Source organism: Xiphophorus hellerii, chromosome 19 (genome assembly GCF_003331165.1).
Source record: "Xiphophorus hellerii strain 12219 chromosome 19, Xiphophorus_hellerii-4.1, whole genome shotgun sequence".
Taxonomy (NCBI): domain Eukaryota; kingdom Metazoa; phylum Chordata; class Actinopteri; order Cyprinodontiformes; family Poeciliidae; genus Xiphophorus; species Xiphophorus hellerii.
This window is the reverse complement of record NC_045690.1, coordinates 12,833,540-12,859,497: the sequence shown is the minus strand read 5'-3', so window position 1 is coordinate 12,859,497 and position 25,958 is coordinate 12,833,540. Positions and strand designations below refer to the sequence as shown.

The following is a 25,958-nucleotide window of genomic DNA, read 5'->3' as shown; positions in this document are numbered from 1 at the left end:
CACTGGAGTGGGGAAATAAACAGATATGAGCCATCAACACAGTGAAGAGCAAATCATTATGCATCATTAGGTGAAGATTTAGTTTAAACGTGTTTAGCAGGAATTAAGCAAAGCTGCTGTTGACATGGATTGACTGCTGTAATGCTTTATTGTCAGTGCTCCAGGAGGCAGAGTGGCCCAGCCCAGATGGGGGAGCAAAAATGTGCCGAAAGCAGGGATTTATGGGATGTGAGGAGAAATAACTGGATGTGCAGATGGAGTGGACAAAACAGGAAATGCTGGTTGATGACTTATCTGGCAGAGGAAATACCAGAGTAAACAAATACCGGCGATAATTCAGAGACAGTGTAAGTTTCTCTTAAGTTCAAGATGTTGAAGAGTTTGTGCCTTACTCTTTCTTTCCACTCATTATACCTGAGCTAACTTTAAATAACAGGATAAATTATTTTTTGTCTAAAGAAAACACAAGAATCTGAGGTTTTGTGGACAAAATGTCCAAGTCCCTCACATTATTTGCCAAATAGCTTCAAGCTTAAGTTACCCTAAATATTTACCATCCTATAGAGAAAATTTTTACTGTCCACATTTATGTCATAAATGAGCTTTTATGGGTCACATTCTTGGAACTACAGAGTTCCACAAAAGTACTCAGAACTCAGGTTTGAATGTTTTCACACTTTGTCACATTGCAAACACAAACTTCAACTTATTCTATTGGGATTTCACGTGACAGACAAACACAAAGCGCACATAATAAATGAAGTGGAAGAAAAATCATTAAACTTTTCTTCCACTTGATTTGTATAAAGAGTTTATACAAATCAAAATCTTAAAGGTGTGGCATGCATTTGTATTCAGGCACCCTGAATCAGCCCTTTGTACAACAATCTGATTTAGTTTCAGAATATCAGAGTGAAGATTGTTTTCTTCCGCTTCACTGTTTTGTGATACTTTAGGATATTAAATAAAATCAAATAGTATACATTTTTATAAGTTTGATCTGAATTATATAGTTTGTCTCACTGAGATCCAAGAACTCATTAAGAAGACCCACTTTGAAAAAACAAAACAGGACTTACAAAAACAGCAATGATACATATAATTAAGAATTTTGACTCAATTAAATGAGCAAGTTTCATAAGAAGATTTATATTTTTGTCTTCCTCTTAACAGAAATTTGAATTGTCCAAAAGGAATCAAAGTGGATTCAGGCCCTGCTGTTCCAGATTGACAGAGCAGAGTAAGAAAATGCTTTAGGAACAACATTTGTGGTTCTAAGGTGACTAAATACAAATACGTTTACAAGCTGGGCCATTTTAACCAGAATCAGTCCAACTCTAAGTTGCACTGAAGTCTTTATGTTTCCATGTATGCAAGAGTTGCTCAAACTGACGATTAAGGGGGTACAGTCTTATCCACCTCTCCAGTGTTGACAATATTACTAATCCCCTCCACCTGCTCAAACACCCGCCCTCCCCCCTCAAAAGCCCCCATCCCTCCACCTCCTCCATGTGCCCATGCTGGGAGTCCCCGGGGCCACGCTGCGCCGCTGCCTCCGTCTGCACGCCAGTTATCGTCTCTGGCCGGGCTCCACTCCCCCAACCCCTTCCCGAGTCACGCACATTAATCGCCGCAAAAACAAATAGTTCTCAAATGTTTGGAAAATCCCCGCTGTTTGCATCAGGGCCTAACAAAATAATTTTTACAAGCTATCTAGCTGTGATTAGGACAGAGAGAATTGAATTTATGTGGCATTGATAATATTAATATTAGCCTAATTAATTATGTTGTTTGAACTTGCGCAGCTCTGTGTGTACCTTCTACACAACACTAACCAGCCGGCGCTGGAGCTGAGCTCTGAGCCGTCTCTATCTCCGCCACTCTCCCCCAGTTCATGACTACTGCACACAATTCATCAGCTCGTACAGATCTAATCCCCCCCGGCTCTGCTCACTTCCTGAAGTCGAAGAAAGAACTTTACTCTGGTGGCAAGAATTCCTATGAATACTTGATGACTTCTACAGAAAGGAGGAGTGTTTTTCATCTCACTTTGAAAGTGACATTCACACAGAGAGAGGAAGAAAGAGACCAAGGCAAACTTTCTATTCACAGCTCTCAAAATATGAAAGATATCCAGAGTTGAATAATAAAATGCATCTTTATTGAATCAGTAATCACGGTAAACAGCAGTACAATGGGAGCAGCAGATAGTTCCAGACATCAGGAGCGCGATCCTTCTTTTTCTTGGGAAGAGGGTAGCTAACGTGGACCTCCAGTAAGCCGTGTGTGTGTGAAGAAGTCCCTTTTAAGTTCAGTTTGTTTCCCTAATCACCGGAGATCAACATTTCAGCCTCCTCTGACCCAGAAATGCCGCAGATCAGATGAACAATGTCTTGGACTTCGCGCACCGCTGACTGAGCAAGTGTTGATCTGTGCAATTACGGAGCCGCACACTCAGTGACCCATCGCACCGATCTGAACTGTGAGGGACCACCCAGACCCTCCAGAGAGGGATTCTCAGGCCTGTCTGCTTCCATCATGGCGTCCAACAAGTCACAATGTCCTCATGTGGCTCCTCTGTGGCCGCTACGCACCGACATAAGCAAAGTCTGCCTTGCTTGTCATTTCAGAGTGCAAAGCACCGCTGACTTGGCCGGAATCTGTTAATATTTTTTTAAACTTGTCGACCACTTTGTCTGTTGAGCCAAAAGAATGTACTTTGTGAAAGGGTTGGGGAATTATCACGATGTTATATGGGTAAAAAATAATTTCTGATAAGATTTATGATGTAGTGTTTATAATAAATTCAATTGATATATTTGAAAACACAAGTGAATTCTGTTAATATTCGAGGTTTAGCAGTACAGCTGCAGCACCTTAATGTCTATGTGACAAAGGATTTGTTCCACTTTATATTTTTTTTACAAGTATTTACGCTTCTGAGGCCTTGACTGTAAGCAACGAGGGGAATTTTTCCTTTTACTGCAATAAATACTGCATAACATTATGATTTTTACCTCAACATCACCCATCCCCACTTCATTATATGTCAAAGTTACAATTACATTACTTTTGATAAACTTGGATGCTTTAAAAAAAAAAAAAGTACAAAACAATCCATACTGTGTGTTAGTTTAAACTGAAATGCAGGTTTTACAGACACATACCTGAGTTACATGTATATTGAGTACTAAGATCTGAAATAAGTGTTTCTGACTAATGCTTTATTCGCTACTGAAATGTAAAGAATAGATGCAGACTGTGTGGTCAGAGTTAAGGGTTATCTTTGCGATGTTTTACTTTTACCTCAGATACTGGGACAGAAGAAGCAGCAGCAGATTATGAATGCAATTGCTCTTGCTTCTGGACGTTCCTTTTAGAGCGTAGCTGCTTCTCTAGTTTCATAGAGCTTTCTGATCACTAAATATTTCAGCAAAATAAGTAAGCTTCCACCATTTGAAGTGAAAACTGCAGAGCGGATGTCTGACTTGACAGGAAGTCTCCCTTTAAAGCTGCTTCAGAGCCAAATCCTGTGCAGAAGTTCAACCACAGAATTTAAATATTTGGCACAAGCAAAGTGTTTTTTTATGCAAGCACAAACATAAGTAATTCACTTATAACATAAATTTGTCAATGATTAGTATTTAAAAACAAAATTGATTCAAGATCAACAAATACTTATATTTCATCCTTTTACAGAAATAAAGAAAAACAAAAGGGTAAAATTCCCACATTCAAGGAGTATTGGCTTCCCAATCGGTGTGGTCTGTTTGAAGGAGACAGACCGATTGACAATTAGTATCTTCAGGAGGCATCATTATTATTTTTTTTCCCTGGACGGAGTACAGTAGGTCTTTAAAGAGTCATTAGCTGAAATGACGGCCCAGTCTTGCTGAGCGGTAGTCCACTCTTAGCTGGACGAAGGCGTGCAAGAGGTTGCGATCCAGATTGGTGAGCTGCTCACCTGAACAGACTTGCTTCAGGTTGTCAGGCGCGACGACCAGCAGGTTACAGAGGGAGTGGAGCGTGTCAAAGAGCTGCAGCACGAGAGGGACCTGAGGACGGACAGGCAGAAACGGTTCAGAAACTACATCTTCAATGGAAGATTAGCTTACAGCTAACAAAAAGCCAAAATTATGTTTCTCAGAAAAATCATATAAGAACAATTAAGTTAAGACTGCTGACTGACATCTGTCCAATAGCAGCAACAACTACAACTCAGCTAAAGAAGCTGGATGTTCAAAGAGCTTGATCTAAACATATTTATAGAAAGTTGAGTAGAAAGAAAAAAAAAAGTGTGGTTTAAAAAAAAGCGCACTACCACACTTGTGAGAATTGTCAACCAAAGGCTGGTTAAAAGTCTGGGGGAGATTCACATGGACTCCATGAGGCACCACACACAGACACACATTGAGGACATGGGTGTGTCTTTAACGTCTTAGCAGAGCCACAGGCTGATCGCCTCCACGGCACCCTGCACTGCAATTGACCCCAAAATGGACCACAGACCAAGTGTGTTGTAAAGTGCATTAAAATACATTGAGTAGGCTAATACTTCTGTATTAAAAGTAATTTTTAATGGTTTTATGCAATAGTCCCATTTTCTGACAAACAGTTTTTTTCTTTTCATTAGTTGTAAGTCATAATCATCAAAAATCATTCTGTCTAATGATGAATAAAAATGAATTTTTAGATAAACTTACTAAAAATCAAGGAACTTTTTAATAATATTTTAATATCCATAAAGTGATCTACATGCTATATATCAGTAGAAATGTTTAATTTTTAAACATCATTTGCTCTGTAACCATTAACCACAACTGTTTTGGTGAATTTATGAATATAAACAAATAGAAATTAAGGCCTGAAATGGCAGAACCAAGTTTGGCCTGTGACTAGAGTATTTTGGACCTTTGTCCCTTCACTCACTCTGAAGTTCTTGGCGCATCGTCTGTATTCAGCCACATCGCAGATGGCCAGCATGCCTCCCATGGAGCTGTAGCTGAACTGCTGTAAATGCTCGTGGATGAGTCTGTGAAAACGGACGCCCAGTTCCGCCAGTACCGTGTCCACGTTTTTCCCGTCCATGGACTTCCGAACGTGTTCCACCTGTTTGCTGACGTAGCCGCAGACCTTGGAGCAGGCCTGTCCGAGAAACGGAATAAAAACAGGAGAATCTATCGATATGTAGCTTAGGAACAACAAGGCGTGTTAAACTAGCAGCATATGTTGAGCTTTGCATGAGAGTTCAGCGTCTCTTACAGTAGTGTACTGGATCATGACGTTGTTCTCGTCCTCGGGCCTGAAGTCAGTTTTCTTCTGCTCTGTCAGGATGTGTTTCATCTGTCCCACCATGCAGTTTAATGTTCTGTGTGTAAAAACAAAATTGACCATAAAATGTATTTTTACTGGCCAAATAGTAGTTATATGGGACAAACAGGAAAAAAAATTTAAACACACCAACCTGTCAATTCCAGTGTCCAGTTTCACTTCCATTTGTTCTATCACCTCCTTTTTCTTATGCAAACACTCGGCCAACTTTGGAGAGGAGCTGCAGACAGATTACAGAAAGCAAATTTTTGGGTGAATTGACAGGAACTATAATTTGTAAGAGGCTCTTTTGGTTGTAACTGACCTTATTAGAGGCATGAGCTGGTCATTAAACTGCTTGTCAAACAAATGAAAGATAGAGTTTGCTTGCTGAACCACATCTAGGAAGTAGAGGTTGGCATTTTTTGCATCAGATGAGGGAATCGCTGAAAGGAAATCATAAGTAAAGGCAGTAAAGCATATGACGTCATTCAAAAGGGAACATTTTTACAAAATGCAGCATTTTGTAAAGTTCCCGATGTAGCATGATGTCCGTCATTTCCCATTCGGTTAACAGTACAGTATAATAATAATTTTAAAAAAAGAGCTGTGTTTGACAGCTTTTTGCTTGGTGTCTCATATGACTGCCAAGAATAAAACACAGCCTCTTTCGTTTGTCTGGAGCTGCCTCAGCGTAAACATATCGCAGTTAGTAAGCAGGATCACATTACGTGAAAATCACCAGCTCAGACTAAAATTATTCAGCTACTTCATCTTTTTTTTTACCATCCACAACTTTCCATTATTTAGAATTTATATTCCTTTTGAAGAGGTACTTTCACTTGAGAAATAAGATGGAAACATTTTTTTTATGCTTAGCTAGACTAACATTAGCAACATTTAACATTAGTGTGGTGCGATAATCACTTAAACACATTACTGAAATGTTACAGAAAAAGTTTTTACTTTGTTTTTAATATAGAATTTTAAAGTTTACTAATAGCTACAAAATCTGTTTTGCTTTTTTCTGCAATTTCCATATGAATTTTTATCCAAACATACAGGTGTTGTATGCATATTTTTGAGGTTGAGTGCCTCATTTATACCCTATGTGGACAAGATAAACTCTGCAATAAATCAAAAATATTGGCTCTCTAATTTTAGATTTTTAAAACCCTTGAAGGTGTTTGTCCTGAATTAATGTGATATTTACTCCAGTGATGAGTGTATGTAAATGTTTCACTGTATGTAATAGTAAACAGACATTGTTTACTCTCATGAGGACGGACGGGAGTACCTGCCAGGCCGATCTCCAAGGCATAATCAATGTGCTCCACACACAGATGTTCAACTAGCAGGAGGAAGATTGAGAAGGCATTCTTGGGCAGATCAGGCGGATCTGAAAGCTGTGCAGCATTCAAAGAAAACCAATCATTTCATTTAATTAGAAAACATGAAGGCATCAGTTAAATGGAGGAAGTAGAGAAGATTCACCTTGTGGCATCTCTCAAAGGCATGACGCGTCTCCTGTAACAGGTTGACAACCAGTTCTGGGGACAGGAAGGTCTCCCCATGGGTGTCGATGCTTGGACCCAGTGGAAGATTGGTCCGCTGCCTGATCCGCTCCTTCAGTTCTTGGATACTGCACAAACACAGCAACGTTTCTCATTTCTTGCAAAACACAGAGCAAAAAAAAAAAGCTTACAGAAATGCTTCACACTGCAGGTGAAAATCCGACCTGCCCGAGCCGATCGAACGCTTCTGGTGGTTCTTGGAGTCGTAGTATCGCTGCAGAATCATAGCGCCTCGACTGCGAAGGTAGTCCCTTTCCATGTTGATGTAACTTTCCAGGTAAGAGGAAAAGATGTTCTTTATAAGCTTGGACAGGAATGTGTGCTTATCTGAGCCCAGGTTGAACTCTGTCAGCTTTGTGGCTAACGCTGTCGTCCTGGAAACATTGAGATGTAAAATAAGTACGATTACACATGAATGTAATTCATGAAACAGCAAGTGAGCAACTTGTCACCTGGTGTAAAGGTCGTAGAGGTTCTTTAGGTACTGCTCTACATCTGAATGCCGAGTCTCATCCAGTTTTTCCCTAACATGAGCCTGTGGGGACATAAGAAGTTAAAAAACAACAACAACAAAAAAAACCTAAACACAAACAAGTGAATGAATCACTGAAAAAGTACCTGCAGCTTGTTCTCGAAGATGTTTTGGATGAGTTTGGCCATGACCGTCTCCGGACTGCTGAAGACCTCTCCCACCTGCTTGTTGACCCTCTGGCAGAGAGCTGCTGTGTCTTCAAACACATCATTCCTCATGTAGGCGCCCTAAGGACAGAGAGTAAAAAAATAAAAATAGATAGAAAGGTAAAGAGTTTGTAATGTTTTTATATAACGAGGAAACAAACGAGATAACGTTAAAAGAAAATCAAACTCTTACTTCCTGACATTGCTTTATGTAGACATCCACACAATGTGCATAACCCTTCAAAAGAAAGACACAGATGTTACTCTTCCAGCAACTTTAAAGTGCATAGATGAGGCCTTTAAACGCTATACTAAAATACCTAGTTGTAATGTTTTTCACTATATAAATTAAACACCAACAAAACAAATACATCTTCCTAGGTCACCTTGAAATGTAAGAGAACTGCTGCAACCTCCCGCATGCGACCAATTTCCCCTCTGCGCTGGGCTGCAGTGAACTCCTGGATCAACTGTCGCTCCAGGTCGTGATATTTACCTAGGCACAAATAAAAACAAACACAAACATAAAAGCAATATTCAATGCGGCCACCTTTTGCTATTCTCAAAAGACGGAAGTGGAGTAGAAACTTACTTGCTATTTTTGCCTTGACATCTGCAAACCTGTGATACACACAAAGGAAAAATGATCATGATCTTTGAAAACAACTGCAATAGCAGTAATGGACTGGTTTCAGTCAGGGGCCTCCAACCTGTCGGTCTGGAGCTGCAAGTGGCCCTTAGGATTTTCCACAATGGCTCTTAATAACTTTGGAAATGATAAAGAATCAACTACTGTTTTCAAATATGATATAACAGTTTTTCATTTTTTATGGAATGACTGCATTAAATGTTCAAAATAGAATGACACATGCAGCACCAATAATGCTTTTAGATCAATTTTCCCCCCATTCTAAATTGTGCTTTTCATTATAACATTTTTCACACCAACATTCCATAGAAACAAAATACCCATTCTCTTTTTGCAAGGGTTTCATGTTTTTCTTTATTTTAAAACAAAGAAAATAGTGGTTCTTTAAAAAAACTTTCCACTGTAGATGTTTATCAAAAAAAAAAATTTTTTTTAGCTGCACTGAGGACAAAAAGGCTGTTTGGACTGTAAAAGTTGCAGATTCCTGGTTTAGATCAAAGCGTCTTAATGTGTTACCAGTCAGCATTCAGACCTGAATCTGACTGAGAATTCGTGACAATACTTGAAAACTTGATTTTCTCAATCCAATCTGACTGAACTTGAGCTATTTTGCAAAAAAGAATAAGCAAAAATTATTCAGTCTATAGATGAGTAACTGAGCATGGCACTGTAAGTATTGACTCAGGGAGAGATGAAACACTCCCTTATAAGGAATGTCTTTTCATCCACTTTGTGTTGGTCTATCACATAAAAGTCCATAACTTTTATGCTTATGATGTGACAAGACATGAAAAAGTTCAAGAGGCTGAATACTTCTGCATAAAGTTGTGAGTAATACACCACCTTTCTGTTGCTTGACAGCACTCTGTTCTAAAGCTGCCTCCAGGAAGCCTGACTCACCTGTCGAATGGGAGCTCCTGGGCAATGAGATGCAGCTTCTGAATGATATCAGCAGCCTCCTTAATCTGAGGGTTACAGAAAGAGACAGCGCAGGTGTGAGTGTTGGCGAGCGAGAGAGGGGAAATGTCAGGTGAGGTGGAAAAAGAGAGATAGCACAACAGAACCACGTGAGGTGGACATCCAGACAGAAAGTGGGCAGGCCGCTGGCGGCGTCTCCACTTGAGGGATCATCATCTTAGAGCAACCTCCCTCCACCTTCCTGTGTTAAACAGGAAGCTGATAACAGACAGGCTGCGCTCACCTGGGCATTGGCAGCAGCAGCAGCAGTCCTGACTTAGCAGCACATCCAGCTCTTTACTGGCACGTCTTTTCTGAATGGACTGTAATCCCACAGGAGGCTAAATCGCTTTCAATAATCTGTCCGGCCAGGGATATCTGTGTAAAAAAGGAGGCCCTATCGAGAACACTCCCTCCCCACCCCACCGCCCGCACACATCGGCTGTAAAAGCCCCAGACCTACGAAAGGCCCACCGTCCGCAACTCCTCTGTTCCCGCAGATGCCTGCCTCAGCTAACATCATTACTCTGCTCCCGTGAGGAGGATCCAGCCTTTCTGCTCGGCGAAGGTTTTCTAAGTATCTGTCCCCCAGCTAAGATTAGCTAAATCCCATGTAAGTAATGTAGCCGTCTCCCTGCAGTCAGGGTTTAGCAGCACTTGTCTCCACGCTGGCGGCCCAGCCCTCCCTTTCAGAAGGATTAGCAAAGCCATCCCCCTTCAGCTATTCACTTGCAGCTTTCCCATTTCCCCCTCATATGGAGGTATGCTCAGGAAACGGAATCTGGACAGATATTTTTGCATGACTTTCTGGTATACCAGCACCATCTCAAGCTTCAGTCTATAGGATTGACCCCCCAACTTCAAATCAAGTTCCTGTTAAATCTGAATAATTCAAAGTTGACTATCATGACAAAACTACAAAATCAAACTTTTACACTGCAAAACACAAAATCTTACCAAGTATTTTTGGTCCAGTTTCTAGTGCAAATATCTTAATACACTTGAAATAAGACAAAACCAACTTACAAGTAACTTTCAACAAGAAAAAGAAGCTTGTTGTAAGTCAAAAAATCATTAAAATTGATACAATAAAGTCCCAGTTCCACTGAGAGATTATTTCACTTATAACTTTTTTATCAATATTAAAAAGTTATTGACTTAAGCCAAGCTCCTATATCTTGCTCAAAAGTTGCTTGTAAGTTAGTTTTGTCTTCTTTCAAGTCTACTAAGATATTTGCACTAGAAACAAGACCAAAAATACTTATTAAGGTTTTGTGTTTTTGTGGTGTCAGAGTTACTTCTTTCACACCAACTCGACTCTGCAACATGCATGGTTTATACTGCTCCTACATCTACCATCTGGCTTCATAACACAAAGCTGGAGACCAATCAAATTCTCCCTCTAAGACAAACTACAGTAAATGCAATTAGTTTTGACATCCGCATCCTGACATCCATGCTCATCAATCAACCAGCTATTGTCATACAGTTCCATTAATCCAAATTAGCCGAGGGATCCAACCAAGGGGATAAACCTGACAAATTAGCAAGGGTGGGTTACCTCATAATCCTGTTCATACTCACCGCAGGAGCCTTCAACAGTGGTCTCACACACATACACAAACACACACACACCCAATGTTGTCCTCACCTTGTCTGGGTTATGGAAGACGTCACTGCGTAGGTCTCCGTCTAAGAACTCGTTGAAGTACGTCATGAGCCGCTGGGCCTCCACGGCCCTTTGGCGGGGCGTATTCACCCCTTCAAGCTGGTCGCCAAGGTGACACACCTTAGTGGCCACGTAGCTGATGTGCTCATCGAGCTCTTGAAAATGCTGAAAGGCCACCTGAATGAAAATAAGAGCAAAAGAAGGTGATATAAATAGAAAATATAATATGTCACTTAGTAAGCTGGGTTGTTTTAAACTGTCTGGGTGAAATCTCATAATTTCCAAATCCTAATCTAAGTGTTGTGTTCAAAACCTGGGTGTTTGTGTTCAAGTAAGCAACCTACTTGGTTGCTTCTTTGCAGGTCTTGCACTTTGTGGGCAAATTCCTTCGCTTCCCGATGACACTGATGCTCGAGCTTCTCCACCTTCCGCTGGATCTTCTCATCCAGTTGCTTCAGCTCCTCGATGTGACACTTAAATTCATCCAAGAGCCTGTTGCAGAGGACAAGCAGATATGTCCAGACAGAAGTTTCCACTTGTGAATGCAAAACAGACAAAACATGAAACAATACACCTCAGGTGAAGGAATCACCGATTGGCAAAAGGTTATATCTGTCCCACTGACCTCACAGATACAGTAAATAGTTACAGAATAATGTTGATCGTCTAATTCCTGGCTCCCTTGGCTTAAAAAGCTCAGAAAACTAGTAGCTTCGTCAGCTGCATTTTAAGTGCCATTAGGACTACAGAGCAAATGTTCTAAGTCAGCACCACATTTCAAGGAATAGGAAATATCCCAAAATGATGAGTGTATAATCTTCTGACTAATTCCTTCAGCACTGGCTGCAGCTTAAAGTCATCTTCCATCCTCTCCCAACAGACACTCGCTTTCCCGGCTGGTGACTCACAGTATGGTGGCCTCCTCAGACACGCCGCCGCTGACTTCTTGCTAAGAGCTTCCGAGGAGGTGCTGGCAACAATTTGTGGTTGAAGTAGATAAAGTGGGAATGGATCTGGAGCAAAGTTAAACTGGTGTGGCATTTTTGCTTATGAGATGCAACTCTGTCCCAAAGTGTAAACATCACAGAAGTGGGGAGAAAAGCATGCAAAGGATTTGTAAACATATTTATTTCAAGCTATCAAAATGTCTAAATCAGTGGACAGGAACCAGAGATGTGCTGTAGTAAGGATTAACACTCTTAGACAAAGTCACAATTAATAGTTGCAACAGATAAAAAGGTACCTAAAATGTTTTTTAATTAATAAAAAAAATGAATTAAATAAAATTCAAAATTGGCTAAAACATTTAACAAAATGAAATACCAAATTGTTTTAAAACATTTCAATCTTATTCTACCTGTTTTTATTTGGATCTGTTAATTTAGTTTTAAGTAAATTTGCATTTACTTAAAAATAAATTCATTATTTTGGTCGTGCAAAGCACCTTGAGCAATAATTCAGTTTAGAAACTTTACTGACTGATCCACATGCATCACATGAACAACTGCAACACTTTGCTAATGGGAGCATTTTAATGAGGACAACATGATTCAACAATTTTTATTACCATGATCATGAAGTTAAATAATTTGAAAAACAACAGGAGGAAACTTTTGAACAAATTTCACGTTAAATTATTTAAAGAGACTTGTTTTAAAACATACATTTTTGTTTTAATGTGAGAAAAATAAGGAAAAAAAAACTGAGCTAATCTAATGGACATCATCCATGTGACTTTTTTGCATTTGCACCTCTTTGTTAGTTTCATTAAATATATATATTATTTGCTATTAAAAGGTAACAAGTGATGAAGCTTTTCTTTCAGCAATCACAAATGGATAAGTGTTTGCCTGCAAGAAAAGATTAGAAATTTATAAGAAAACCCAGAGTCTCACAGTGACTTGATTAAACCCACTTAACACATTGCTGTTATTAAAATGCACAGCATAAAGGTTGACTGCATTTGTGTTGAATGTTCTTTCATTAAAAAAACTTGACTTGACGTGATAGAAGTGAAGGGAATTGATGGATTTATTATAAATTATAGCCATAATAAATAGGAATGTACCGATTAAATTTCATTTATTTTAAAGGACAGGATACTAAAATAATCTAAGAACTACTAGCAGTTTCAATTTACACAAACATTAATCAACGGTGTACATTTCTACACATTTTCTCAACTTTAATAAAAAGAATCAGATAAAAATTGTATTTTAAAAACTCAATTTCCACTTACATCAAAGCCTTCAAATACCTTGTAAAGGTCAAAATGTCCATTATATTTCACAGAAACAAAGTTATCTCAAAACAAACAGTAATATAAAACATTCTCCATTTGGTACAATTCAATCAAATAAGTTGATAAAAAAACAACCTTGCAGAATTTGTTTTAGTCTCAACAATGACAATAGGAAGTACGGATTTGTCAAATCTGAAATTTGCAATTAATACACAAAGAAAAAATGGACATCTGTTTTAGACAGAAAATATCTAGTTGGTGAATCACTAAATGCACATTTACAAACGCCTGCTGGTCAATGTGCTTTCATATAAAATTATAATAATAAAAAGATAAAGTCAACTAAAGTAAGATGATATATAGGGGCATTACTCAGAACACGTGACTGACAAGCATCTATTTGCTACCTTTTGGGGTCAAACGCCTCAGCTCCTCCTTTAGAGCCTCCTCCTGGAGTCCTCCATGCTAACCTCTCAATGTACTCATCTGCGTCAAAAGGCTCCTGCATGGGGGCAGAAAGCATAGATGAATGAAGACCAGATCATAGTATGAGTAAACCATAAGATCTACACAGAGCAAAGTCAAAAAGATCTCATAAAACATTTAAAACCAGCAGTGATTCTCCTGCACGCAGTCAAAAACAATGACATCTCCAGGAAGATGTAAAGTGCTGCTCTTTTTCATTGTATTTTGCTGAATAAAACAAGCATGTATTGGCTATAGAAGTTGTTGCAAACCTTTCTTTACACACTGTACAAATAAATAAAGTCAGCACCGTTAAGCAGCCGTTATAACAGTTGACCATTAGTTAGCCTGCTAGCTAGAATAGCTTACTGCAGTTGTTTTTACCTCGAACAGCTGAGCGGTGGTCGCCATATTCACGATTCCCCTGACAGACCCGCAAAATTAAGTTTTAAGACAACCAATCAACCAACAGTCAGCTATCACGCCGACGTATGCTCGGGTTTGTTTTTCCTCTCTCTCAGTTTTACCCCTTTGTTGACAGCTAGCTTGAAAGAAATGCAGCTTCCTGTATGGGAGAGAAGGGTGGGGACAAGTAGGTGCTGTCCGAGGCTGAGCCGACTTAATATGCCGGCTCTTTGAGGTGGCGCCAAATTGGCAATAGATTCCCATCTGAGAACCGATATTGCGCAAGAGGAAATAAACAGCAGTGCTTTGCAGAAATGTTTACACCCATTTGACTTTTTCATATTTTGTCACTTTATGAACCAGGGGGATTTTATGTGATAACAATACAAAGTAGTGCAAAATTGTGAAGTGGAAGGAAACGAATGTGTTTTTGAAAATGTATTCAAATAATATTGGGAAAATGTGACATATAATATTTAGAACCCTAAATATATTCTTTGCAGTACCACCATTAGTCTACCATCTTTGCATAGAAAGACATTTTGTCAAATATTCTTTGCAAAAAAATAGCTCAGCCAGTCTAAGGCTGTTCTTAAGTTCCTTGATCTTTAGCACATTTTAACAGTTCAGAGATTGCCCTAAATTTATTTCCATCCATCTTTCAGTTAACCCTGAATAGGGAAGCCGCTATTCCTGCTGAGGACAAGCACCTGTATATCATGACGATGAGGCCAAAAACTGAGATTATGGTCTCACCTTACCAGAGGACCTTCTGCTGTTTGCTGTACTGCCTACATGTACATGGTTTTTGGAAAACTTTATCCAGACTTTCTCTTTGCTTTCTTTTTATATTAGTATTTGGTGGACAGAGGAGAAGATGTTCTTCATATTAGATTTTGTCAAATTTCTTGTATTGAAACTGAGCAAAATGTAAGCTAAATATTTCAGACAGTTAAAGGTTTGGAGCCAAAAAACATAGATCTTAAAAAACAGTCGGCATTCCCATCCCTAGCACAGTCACTTCATATTGCGCATGCGCTTGTGTCAGCTGATTGGCCGTGGTCGTCACATGAGATAACAACAGGAAGTTAACTGCTGCATCAAGAGAAGAGTGTATGCTGAGGATAAGAAGTAATTAAACGTTCTCGAAGGGATGAAAATATTAATCTGTGGAAATTAGGGAAGTTCTTGCAGTCGAACAGATGAGTTTGCGAGCTTTATGGATTATTTTTTATGATAAAGGAGAAAATGCATCAGTGCGGTTTTCAAGGTTTGTGACTTCCTTCTGTTTTTCTCTCTCCGTATAGACTCATTACAAATAAAAGATCATTGGTTTTATATGAGTTTGTTTATTCTAACCTTCCTGTTGGTTATTTAATGTAGCTGAATGTCATGTGTCTCTCTAACAGGAGGTTTTCCACTGTGGAACACCGCGCTAAAATTATGGCAGGTTCCTCCCACGTAGCCGTCCCAGAGGACAGAATCTTCCTAAAGCTCCTGCTCACTGAGCTGGGCCTTTCCAGTCCTAACAAGCCTTACGTCGCTGACAGAGATGATTGCCTTTACCGTCCACGTTCACCAGCTGTGGAGCTGCGTTTGAATGGAAAGGCAACATTGTGGCCTGTGCTGGCCATCTCTCAGGGTCCACTCATCCTGGCTTGCCTCCCATTAGTGGATATCCCCTCCGAGCCGCGACCACCTCTGGCCAGCCTGCTGTCAGTGTCTCAGGGTCTCACATTTCTAGCTGGCCTCCAGACCTTTGTGCTAGGGTCAGGGGGGAAGCTTGACAGGGAGGGGCTGGACTCTCGTGTGGCAATGCTGCCACCTCTCCTCTTGCAGGTGTGTCCTCTTGGCACACCTCTTGATACTATACCACTGGCGGGAACACCTACTGCATCCACGGCGCCCACATCTACGGTCACCCAGAAGCAGCCAGCCTGGAAGACGGGTCTATATCGGGGTCGAGCCTCTGTGAATGTGGCTGTGGTTGAAACAGTGCGCTCCATGCAGTATGGGAACCAGAGCAGACAGGATACGTGGGATGTTTACGGGACAGTGACCTGCAAGGTAAGGGCGCTATGTAAAGAAAGTAGTTAGTGTCCTAAAAAAGTATCCATGCCCAGTGAACATTCACACATGTTCTTATATTGCATCCGCAAATTTTAATGAATTTTACTGGGATTAAATTTTTTAGTGCATCTGCAGGGTATTTCATATTTTTTTCTTGTTCTTTCTGTAAAAAGGCATTCCCACATCATGATGCTGCCACCGTAATTCCACTGTGGGTATGGTGTGTTTAAGCATTTGCAGTTAGCTTCCTGTCACACAAACTTTTGCATATCACTCTAAAGGTTTGAAATGTGCTTTTATCTGACCACATCACTTTCCTCTACATGTTTGCAGGTTCCCCACAAGGCTTGTGGCAAACTGGAAATCTATTTTTAGCTTTCTTTTATCATTAGTTTCATTCTTGTTTCTCTGTCATAAAGTCTATATACGTGGTGTGGGCAGTCAATGATTGTTGTAATAAGAGATTTGCCCACCTGAGCTGGGGTTCTGTGCAGCTCCTCCTCCAGACAATGTGGACATTGTGGCTGCTTTTCTGATAAATACTCTGAAAAGGTTGTGTCACATTTTAATTTCAAGTTTCAGATTAAAAGGGAAAACACATTCTTGACATCCTTTTCAGAAAATTGTGTCCTTTCTGTGTCCTTTCAGTGCCTTCTTCCTCACAATTGCGCACCGCTCTGTTTTAGTTTGCCTTATTGAATCCTAAAATAATACACTGAAGTTTGTGGTTTCAACATGACAAAATGTGAAAACGTTCAGGTGGTGTGAATATATTTTGAATGTACAGTATCATTCTGCACTTCTTTCAACAGTGTGAAGTAGAGGGGGTGCTGCCGAACGTCACTGTGACCCTCACACTGCCACCCAACGGTTCTCCACTGCAGGACATCCTGGTCCATCCCTGCGTGACCTCTCTGGACTCTAGTATACTGACCGCCAGCAGTGTTGATGCTGCAGACGGCTCTGCTTTCTCTGGGCCGTACAAGTTTCCCTTTTCTCCTCCTCTGGAGCCATTTAGACTGTGCAGCTACACTTCACAGGTATACATTTCAGATGAAGACCAATGACTTTATGAAGCAAGGAGAGAATGGATAACTGATGAACTTTCCTTCCAGGTCCCTGTTCCCCCCATCCTTGGCTTATATCAGCTGAAGGCAGAGGAGAATAACCTTCGCGTGAGTGTGTCCCTCAAGCTCCACGAGTCTGTGAAAAACAGCTTTGAGTACTGCGAAGCACACCTGCCGTTCTTCAACAGGTAAACGGCAGAATGAAAAATTCTCTTGCACTAGGCCATCTTTGAAAATAGCTTCTGACCCATTCAAAAAAACCACCTCTGGTAAGAAATTGTAGTCAAAAGGTGCTTTATTTATTAAATATTTATTATGGTAAGTTAGTGATTTACTATTTATTAAAGAGATTTGTAATTGATCTGTTAAGGTCAGGCAACAGGAACTTGTACAATTGTGTTTTTACTCCTACTCAGTAAGGTTTGTCTAGAGCTGTAAAACCAACTTTGCCTGTCCTTTTTTTTTAATATATATTTTTCATAAAATTCTCTGGGAAATTAAATAAGTTGCAGCAAAAACAGAGACCATTAATCAAGGTGGACTTAAGAAATACTTCAAGTTAAATTCAAAGATTTGATGTCGTGATTAAGGACATTTTTTTTAATCTCTTATTTAAACCCAGTGGGAAGATGAGCCTGCTCTTTAGATCTGGTGAGGAAAGGAAGAGACAAAGCAAAGAAGAAAGACTTTGCCATACCGATGAGAGGAAATGCAAGGAGCAGACAGAGTAGAGACTTTGTTTCACTCAAAGATTCTTGAAAAAAGTCCTTATTGTTTTTATGTGATTTTTCCATGAAAAAGAGAAGCATTTATACATCTTTATATGTTTGCTTGGGTGTCTGAATCCCATACAATGTTAAAAACTCATATTAAAAAGACTTATGGGAGCAGCTTTTTGTACTTTAGTAAGAAAAATGTAGAGCTGTTTTCTGTTAACGTTTTGATTTTAATTTGTTTTTTCAAAGATGTGAGACTAAATTGAAGAATTTATACATAAAATGTAAAAAGAAGAGAGACATTGCCAAGGCGATCAGCACTGTTATCTAAAAAAAGATAATATAACAGTGCCCAATAGGTGTGAAGTAATGGTGTGCTTCTAATGCTTCTCTCAAATGTTTGCATGTTGTCCAGAAATCAGATGGGTGTGGCGGATGTGAAAGTGAGCTCTGGCCAGTTAGACGTGTCTAAAGAGAAGAATCTGTTGGTCTGGGCTCTAGGTACATGTTGTTTTTTTTTTATTAAAAAGAATTTTTTTCTAGAATTTTTTTAAAAGGTTTAAAAAAATAAATAAATAAAACTTCTTCAATTTTTCGCTAAACTAAAGGTCAAAAATTTCCAAAGTCTCGTGAAGTTACATTGGATGGCAAAATAACTTTTTCTGGATCCTCACGTGGACCTTCTGACCCTCTCTGCACTGGACTTACTGCCTACATTAAGGTAAAGTGTTACGGCTTTCTAATAAGAACTTGTGTATTTATTTAAAAAAGAAAGACACAAAGCTATTTCAGTCTTTATCTAAAAAGACATTTTCTTTAATCCTTTCAATTATTTAGTTGCATTTATTAGCCTTACATTCTTTATTTTTTGTTTGTTTTAAGCTTGACTTGCAGGTATTGATGAACACTAATATATATTTATGAAAACCATGAATGTCTTGGATTTTTCCTCTCCTCTTAAAAATGTTAATAAGTTGCATGTAGGTGGACAACTTTAAATCCGGTTTCATCAACTCGGTGCTGTTTGCCGTTCTTCTGTTTCTACTAACAGTTGTACTTAAGGGTGCCAGACACGACTCTGTCCGGATGTTGTGTTGACCAGCATTCAGTGCAAGTTTATTCATCTGCAAAACCAAGGATTTCTACGTGTAAGTCCAGAGCTTTGGTCTCAAAACATTTCCTTTGCTTTTATCCTTATGTGAAATTGAAAGTGGTGTCATTGTGTGGTCCTCAGCCCGAGAACTTCAGTCCAAAGAGTACTACATCTGGAATTCAACTGGTTCAGCCCCCATGTCCACTGGACAGATGGTGATCTAGCGTAAATCCATCATGGGCGGATGCACAGTGCACTGTCGAGACTGAAAACCAAGTCCAGCTGAAATGGACGCATATGACTATAAACATAATGATTTATTGAATTTATTTTGTATAGCTCCAATAACAAGTTTACAAATACTCATTATAGGCACGAATTTCATATGAAGCTCTTTTTTTAGGAAAGATTTTTGATACAACAAACAACTAAAATAAAGCAAAATACTGAGTTTGAATTTAAATTGGATTTTCTCTCATTTTCAGTTAAACATACACACTCGAATATATGCACACACCTCCACTAATAGTTGGGTCAAAGTCCCTGGAACCACATACTTTTTGTAGCCATCAGAAGTTTGGCTACTTTGTAGCCAACGAAAGACTATAAAAGTAGCAGTACTTTTGGTGAATGGCTAAAGTAAGAGTTTGATTTGCCTTTAACTTGCTAAGGAACATTTATGTTACTACTGGAAAATGTGTGGGTGTATCTATTCTTTTGAGCCTGTGTGGAGTGGAGAAAATCCAAAATCAATTCAAACTTGTGCATCTAATGTTTATTTTTAAGATTTAAGTTATTTGTTGTTTTTCATTCCCCAAACCTAAAACAGAATGCATAATTAAAATTAACATGATATTCGGAATAATAACTGGAATTTCTCCCAGCATAGTAACTTGTTTCCTTTAAAACAATAGAAAAAGTACAGCTACCCTTATGGAGGTGGAACCCTTCTTGTTCTTCCACCCTTGACTTCCCATCAGATTTGCACACAAGGGCCACCCCTTGCTCCGACAGTCCCACTTGAGTGACTCTCCATCAGCCGTATAATTAGCAGCTGGGACCTTGTCATCAGCTGCTGCAGGTCTGGAGAAGAAGCCGGCTGCGCTGTGAAAGCCCAAGCTGCCCTGGCCAGTGTCTGGGCTTCAAAAGGCTTCTCTTAGGAGCTGGCAGGACTCCTTACCCATACCAATCACTGCATCCCCTCACCCCCCGTCTCCTTTTGACCCCTCATCCTTGGCCTGTCAACTAGAGACTCGTTCAAACACACAACCTCTCCAAGCAGACTGATTGAGCGTTGACCCTTTGGCCCTCTGAGACTTAAAAGCAGCCGGTCTCTTTCAGTGAACAGGACCTGCCTAATTGGTAAAAAAGTCACAAGGATGGTAATGGTTGAGCTGGCCCTTGAGGTTGGAGAGGTGCTATTTAAGACACAACTTCAAGCATGTGATTTGACCTTTTGTTTATTTAACACAGTCGTTTGGGGAACCTTGCGATTGATTTTAGCAGGTTACAAAAATCTTAGCCACTTTACTTCCTGTCATGTTTTGGGGGCTATGCAGCTTACTCTGATATTTCTTCTGAAAATGTTACATGTCAGTGCATTAAGTGAAATGAAAAATCAGGCGAAGAAGGGGTTAAATTCTCCACATTTCCACGGCAGCCAGACTCCTCTGAGTGCCCTCATTGTCTGCTGTTGGTCTCTTGTGCCCCTCGCTGGTCCAAACGCTTCATTCTCACGTGGATTTCCACTCAGAAGGCTGACCATGACCAATCTTCTGTCAATTGGAACCAATTGCTCACACGGCATCCTTCACCTTCTTTTTATGTAGCGATACGGAGTGGCAGACACCGAGACCTCATGTCTCTTCCCCCTCCATGACAATTTGGCTTTAAGGTTCAGTGTGTGTGGTTAGCGAACCGGAAAAGGAGAAGGTCTTTTTTTTTTTCCTTATTGTGGAGGGTTGAGCCACTTTAAATCTCCTCAGCATCGCAATATGTGGCCCGTCTGGCTCCTTGAGTCTACATGCGGCGGCTTCTTGCTGGCAGACTTTGCTTTATTGACTCAACAGTTTGCTGAGTAGTTCTCTTTAATGTGTTGCTCCATCCTCAGTGTCTATGGTCCACCAGGACCTGTGAGTTGTTAATTGCACCATCTCTTATAATCATCCATTTATTTTGTTTCAGTTTCTTAGAAGGTGTCGAAACATTTGCAGAGTCAAAATCCATTAGGTCAACATAAAACTGTGAAAGCAAAGTTGGACTGTGCTGGTTAAAATGATTAAGACTTCATACAATATGCATCATATTTTGCTTAAATGTTTCCCATGTCAACATATTTGCTACACTGTTATTGTTTAATACTTGTTTTTTCTATATCTCTGCCATACCAAATGAAAATGTTATGACAAAACTTTATTTCAATCAATCAAGCAACAAGCCTTCCTTACTTTTTCACATGTTGTCACATTGTAACCACAAGCTTTGGTGTATTTTATTGGGGTTTTATGTGATAAGTAGTGCACAATTGTTAAGTGGAAGAAAAACACTTTTTGATATCTTTCAATTTCTTATTTTTGCATATAAAAACCAGTAAATAGTCTGAATCTATCTGAATATTAAGGTTATGAATGTTAGTCCTAAGCAGAGTTGCACTATTAATCTTTGTGGCATTTTCTTCCCACTTCAACGTATGTAAAGTAATTTTAATTATGTAGCACATTTTCAGGAACAAGGGAGTTCAAAGTACTTATGCAATATCATATGTTGGTCTATCACATAAAGTCCCATTTAAATATATGCAACATGACAAAATATAGAAAGAGGGATGAACACTTGCCACTGTTTGGGCCTTTTCAACCCAATAATGGTGCCTTGTGGCAGAGAACAATAAAAGCTCATGTTGGAGTGCTTTGATGTCTTTGATACATTTTAATGCACATGTTTATCTTTGAGGGATTTCTTCTCAACCGAAGCCAGATTATCTGCTGATTTAGGGAGTCCTGCTGTGATGTGAGCTTGTTGTGCCTGAAGATCAGAGTTTTGTTGCTGCAGCGGCATCAGGTGTTCGGTAGGAGTCCATTTCCTCTGAGCCTAAAGAGAACCAGCCTCGGGGAGAGCATTTCAAGAATTACATTTTCTATTTTAAAGTTTGATTATTTAAGAGGTTTCTGGTTGGTTTCAAGTTATAAACTATTTGCAGGGACTTCAGAGGGTCCCCTAACAGATTTCCAATAATGGAAAAGGACTTGTTAAATTGGACTCTTGGAACTAATTATGTAATTTACTTTATAGAAGTGGGATATTATTGGTAATTGTAAAGCATAATAGGCTTCAGCTGCAACTTTAATACATCATTTTGCCCTATAGAGGGCACTATAATCTTATTTTACAAAGCAACGCTCAGGACTGTTTCCTCAATTTAAAGAGTTGTGATCATATTAAAAGTTTCTGTCTTGCCCACTTTTATCAAAAGCTTTAGGTTATTAAAGTAATTAATGCCTAAAGTGAGCCTATTAATTCCTAAAGACCTACACAATCTGTCTTTATAACTTCCATCATGCCATTTGCATAAATGCTATTTATAGACACTTGGTAATGACACAGCCTTGTTGAAGACTGATCACACCATCCCTCATGAAGGCAGCACCATAAATTGTTGAATTCGTGTGGTGAATGCCAAAACTTGTAACAGCTTTTTTTTAGAAGGCCTCAGAAAACACAAATCCTCTCTGAGATGTTGGGCCTTTTTCCAGTTCTTGATGACGTCTGTAGGAGCTTTACTTTCCAAGGTCTGGATAAAAATGGAAAAAATAGAGTATGGAAAGTTATTTGTATTTCAAGGCTTTGTAATTCCATTCAACTTTCTGTATTATCCATCCATCTTTTTGCCGTCCACCTACCATAACGCACAAACTAAAAAAAATACAACCTTCCTTATCTCTGCTCTTGAGGATACAACAAATCCTGCAAGAAAATAAGTGGTGCTCCTTCATTGGCTGTTTTACAAACATCAACCAATAGTATGTCAACTAGCATTGTGTCAATGCTCATCTTCCAAAGCCGCATTTTCTTTAGAATATTTAAATATGCTCTAAGGAAAATTCCTACGTAGGTGGGTTTTCTCCTAGTAATTTTGAGTTATGTTCCACAGAAAAATCAGCAAATAAATGAATTTGTGAATACAGAACGGCGAGGGGTCCACTCTATGCCTTTTTTTAAAATACTTTTTCTTCAATGCAAAGTATTCCTGAACCAGTGCTTGTGCAATGTCTGGTCGGGGCTCTCAAGCCCCCAGTCAATGACATCAAAAGGGACCTATGGTGGAAATGCTTCCTAAACGCCACATCATGAGGGAGAATAATTTCATAAAAAGAACCACTTGACAAACAAGACTTTGGTTTTGACAATTTGAATTTGGATTATGGGTCTTTATCTCTTCTATATGCTCAAAATAGATCCCATCAAGAAACAATAATGATGTGTAGACCACTGTGTTTCCATTCTACCAGCACTTTAATCAGAAGTCATAGTCTCTGCTAACTGCTATCTCTTTCCACTCAGCTGTTTCCATATCTTGTTTTAAGCACTACAGCAAACATTTGTTTTTATTTAAAAAGTATGATCTGAATTATTAATGTACCAGATGCACTTAATCTTTTCTGTACTTTGTCAAGATGCTTCACCTGAATTACTTTGCTGTCTTGGCTGTAAAGAACAACCAATGGCTGCCCTCATTGGACTTTATTGAACTTCTTATTTAATTAGTTTGGCGTTATGAAGTCAAAACAACGAAAACAGAAATTTATCAGAACAAATAGATGTTTAACTTGTGCTGAATATTTTTAAAATTTGTTTTAAAGGGACGTTCGTTACTCCAAACACAATCAGCAACCATTTTCGATTAATCCATTCCACCTTTCAGCAGTTATATGGCCAACCAGAGGATTATTGAACCTCATTGTTGTAGTCATAAATACCATGCTTTGGGCTTTCTATTATTTCTAATAAATAATTAATAGGGAGGACTATCTTTCATTTTTTAAACTTGAAACACTTCAAAATAATGGTTAGATGGTTGAAAATTGGATATACCTGATTTATCACACAGGACAGTGATTCCAATTACATCAAGCTGATTTTAGAATGGGTGAGGCAGGCTAAAATCAGTGGACAGTTAAAAGCACAGTTTGTCCCATAAACTGTGGGACAAACTGACATTTAATGTGATTAAATGTCTAGCCAGAATAATTTCAGAATTATAACTGGATTACATGGGTGTATGTACATATTTGAGCCCATATATTTAAAATAAATTCAGACTTGTGCACCAAATGCTTGATTTAAAATTTATTGAAGATGTTTTATTATTGACTTGCCCTGGGAAAATAACTTTTTAATTAAATAAAAAAATATGACAGTCATACCCATGATTAGAGTATCTTATAATCTAGATGGCATTGTATTTTCTCCTCCCTGGCAGTTGCATGTGGATTTACACTGCACAGCAAGCCCATTACTGTTGTGAATAGAAAGGTTATGAATCACAAGCTACACAACTTGGTAGTTCTTACATTTTCCCTTCCAGTGTTTGCCCTTAAGAGTCGCTGTCTGCTGTCAAAATAATACACTAAACAGTTTTGGTCTGGTTAATAAGTAGGCCTGCACTCTTCTCCTGTTTGGAGAGTTGCCTCTGTCATTAAAAAGTGCTGGGTTTCTATGGGAACTCTCCCTGTTGGTTACTCTGAAACTCATAAGTTAATGCTTAGGAGAACCTGTTATATCCCTGCACCTCCTTTCGCAATATGAAAGCCCTCGGCGGAGCAGGTTCATTAGGAATTTGTTAAGTCTTTGTGAACTAAGGCTCCTGCTGTGTTCATAAAAGTACACAGACTCGGTTGTGGTCGTGTGTCAAAATCTTCATGCGGAGCTGTTCTGCTGTCTCTGTGTTTGGTGCATTTTGGGATTATTGCTTTCAATATTGTTTCTTATGTAACACAATACTTTATTATTTTCCATGGTAATGCCTTAGCTTTAGGGATGGTAATCTATCATCTTGCTGGTTCAATCACTTTTACTGAAGTGTTTTTTCAATGTGTGTCAAATGTAGTCATAAAATTATCCAAATAAATGGTGCTTTGCAAAAGTATCCCCACCTCTTAAACCTTTTCTCATTTTGTCACATTGGACTCACAAACTTCAATGTATTTTAGAGATTTTATGTGCTAGACCAATACAAAGTAGCGGTACACTGTGAAGTGGAATAACAAATCCAGTGTGCCGATTACAGTCAACAATCGTAATTATACGATAGCAATTATAACTTCTTGTTTGTCTTTGTAAAACAGTTCAACCTCAGTCAGACTGGATGAAGAAAGTCTTTCTATGGACTCTCAGTTAGATTAACGTCTACACTTTGACCTGGACAAAGTAACACATAAAATGCTTTTATTAAACCATTCTGTTGTAGCTCTTTCTTTGTGTTTAGCGTTGTAGTTCAGCAGGAAGTTCAACCTTCACCTCAGCTTCAGCTCTTTTGCAGTGTTTTCCACAGTTGTATTTATCTTTACCCATCTTCCCATAGACTCTGACAAATTTCTCTTTCCATGCTGAAAAAAATAACTTCATATCTTTACTGTATCTGTGTATATTGATGTGAACTGATGGCTAAACGCTTCATAAACAGCTTCACATATTATTTTTGGAATATGCATTGCATCTGTAGTCTGAGTGGTGTGACACTTCTAACTTAGCTACATGTGGATGTAATTTGCAAAACCAAAAAAAGATGGCAACACCATTCTAAAAGGTGCTTGTCATCTAAATACAAGTTAGGAAGTCTCGCACGGGCTCTTTAAAAAGTAATTTGGACTAATTCTTGAATTAAATTTGACCAATTCCGAACTTTCTGCTTACTTTATCAATTCAATTTTAGTTGATGGAGCTGAAGCTTTGCTTCACTAAATAAAAAACATCTTATAAAAAGTGGCATTTATGGAGTTAATATATGAACATTATAGATTATTTACCCTTTTCTGCCTCATTTATTTTAATATGTTAAAATGTC

At 38.9% G+C, this 25,958-nt stretch overlaps 2 protein-coding genes across 2 annotated transcripts; one reads left to right on the top strand and one right to left on the bottom strand.

Annotated features, from left to right (window-relative positions):
- Positions 1 to 2,139: 2,139 nt before the first annotated feature.
- On the bottom strand, positions 2,140 to 14,137 carry exoc5 (exocyst complex component 5). Its single transcript, XM_032547502.1, has 18 exons — positions 13,929 to 14,137; positions 13,487 to 13,581; positions 11,182 to 11,329; positions 10,820 to 11,014; positions 9,112 to 9,176; positions 8,155 to 8,183; positions 7,949 to 8,058; positions 7,756 to 7,800; positions 7,503 to 7,643; positions 7,337 to 7,419; positions 7,049 to 7,258; positions 6,805 to 6,952; positions 6,608 to 6,716; positions 5,636 to 5,756; positions 5,465 to 5,551; positions 5,263 to 5,368; positions 4,930 to 5,145; positions 2,140 to 4,055 (listed from the first exon to the last, which is right to left on the bottom strand). The coding sequence occupies exons 1-18, from the start codon at positions 13,953 to 13,955 to the stop codon at positions 3,867 to 3,869; spliced, it is 2,124 nt and encodes a 707-aa protein (XP_032403393.1). The 5' UTR covers positions 13,956 to 14,137; the 3' UTR covers positions 2,140 to 3,866.
- Positions 14,138 to 15,010: 873 nt separating this feature from the next.
- Positions 15,011 to 24,226, top strand: ap5m1 (adaptor related protein complex 5 subunit mu 1). The gene is made up of 8 exons (XM_032547730.1): positions 15,011 to 15,219; positions 15,359 to 16,016; positions 16,832 to 17,059; positions 17,135 to 17,274; positions 18,218 to 18,303; positions 18,411 to 18,523; positions 18,854 to 18,950; positions 19,037 to 24,226. Exons 1-8 carry the CDS (start codon positions 15,152 to 15,154, stop codon positions 19,117 to 19,119), a joined length of 1,473 nt encoding a protein of 490 aa, XP_032403621.1. The 5' UTR covers positions 15,011 to 15,151; the 3' UTR covers positions 19,120 to 24,226.
- Positions 24,227 to 25,958: the final 1,732 nt, after the last annotated feature.

What these genes read in the sequence shown, in the direction of transcription:
- ap5m1 (XM_032547730.1), top strand. Translation starts at nt 15,152, where the DNA reads ATGAGTTTGCGAGCTTTATGGATTATTTTTTATGATAAAGGAGAAAAT. An exon ending in GCATCAGTGCGGTTTTCAAG is followed by an intron (nt 15,220 to 15,358) that starts GTTTGTGACTTC and finishes TCTCTCTAACAG; the next exon opens with GAGGTTTTCCACTGTGGAAC. An exon ending in ACGGGACAGTGACCTGCAAG is followed by an intron (nt 16,017 to 16,831) that starts GTAAGGGCGCTA and finishes TTCTTTCAACAG; the next exon opens with TGTGAAGTAGAGGGGGTGCT.
- exoc5 (XM_032547502.1), bottom strand. Translation starts at nt 13,955, where the DNA reads ATGGCGACCACCGCTCAGCTGTTCGAG. An exon ending in CGTTCGATCGGCTCGGGCAG is followed by an intron (nt 6,953 to 7,048) that starts GTCGGATTTTCA and finishes GTGTTTGTGCAG; the next exon opens with TATCCAAGAACTGAAGGAGC. An exon ending in GATGCGCCAAGAACTTCAGA is followed by an intron (nt 4,056 to 4,929) that starts GTGAGTGAAGGG and finishes GTCCGTCCTCAG; the next exon opens with GTCCCTCTCGTGCTGCAGCT.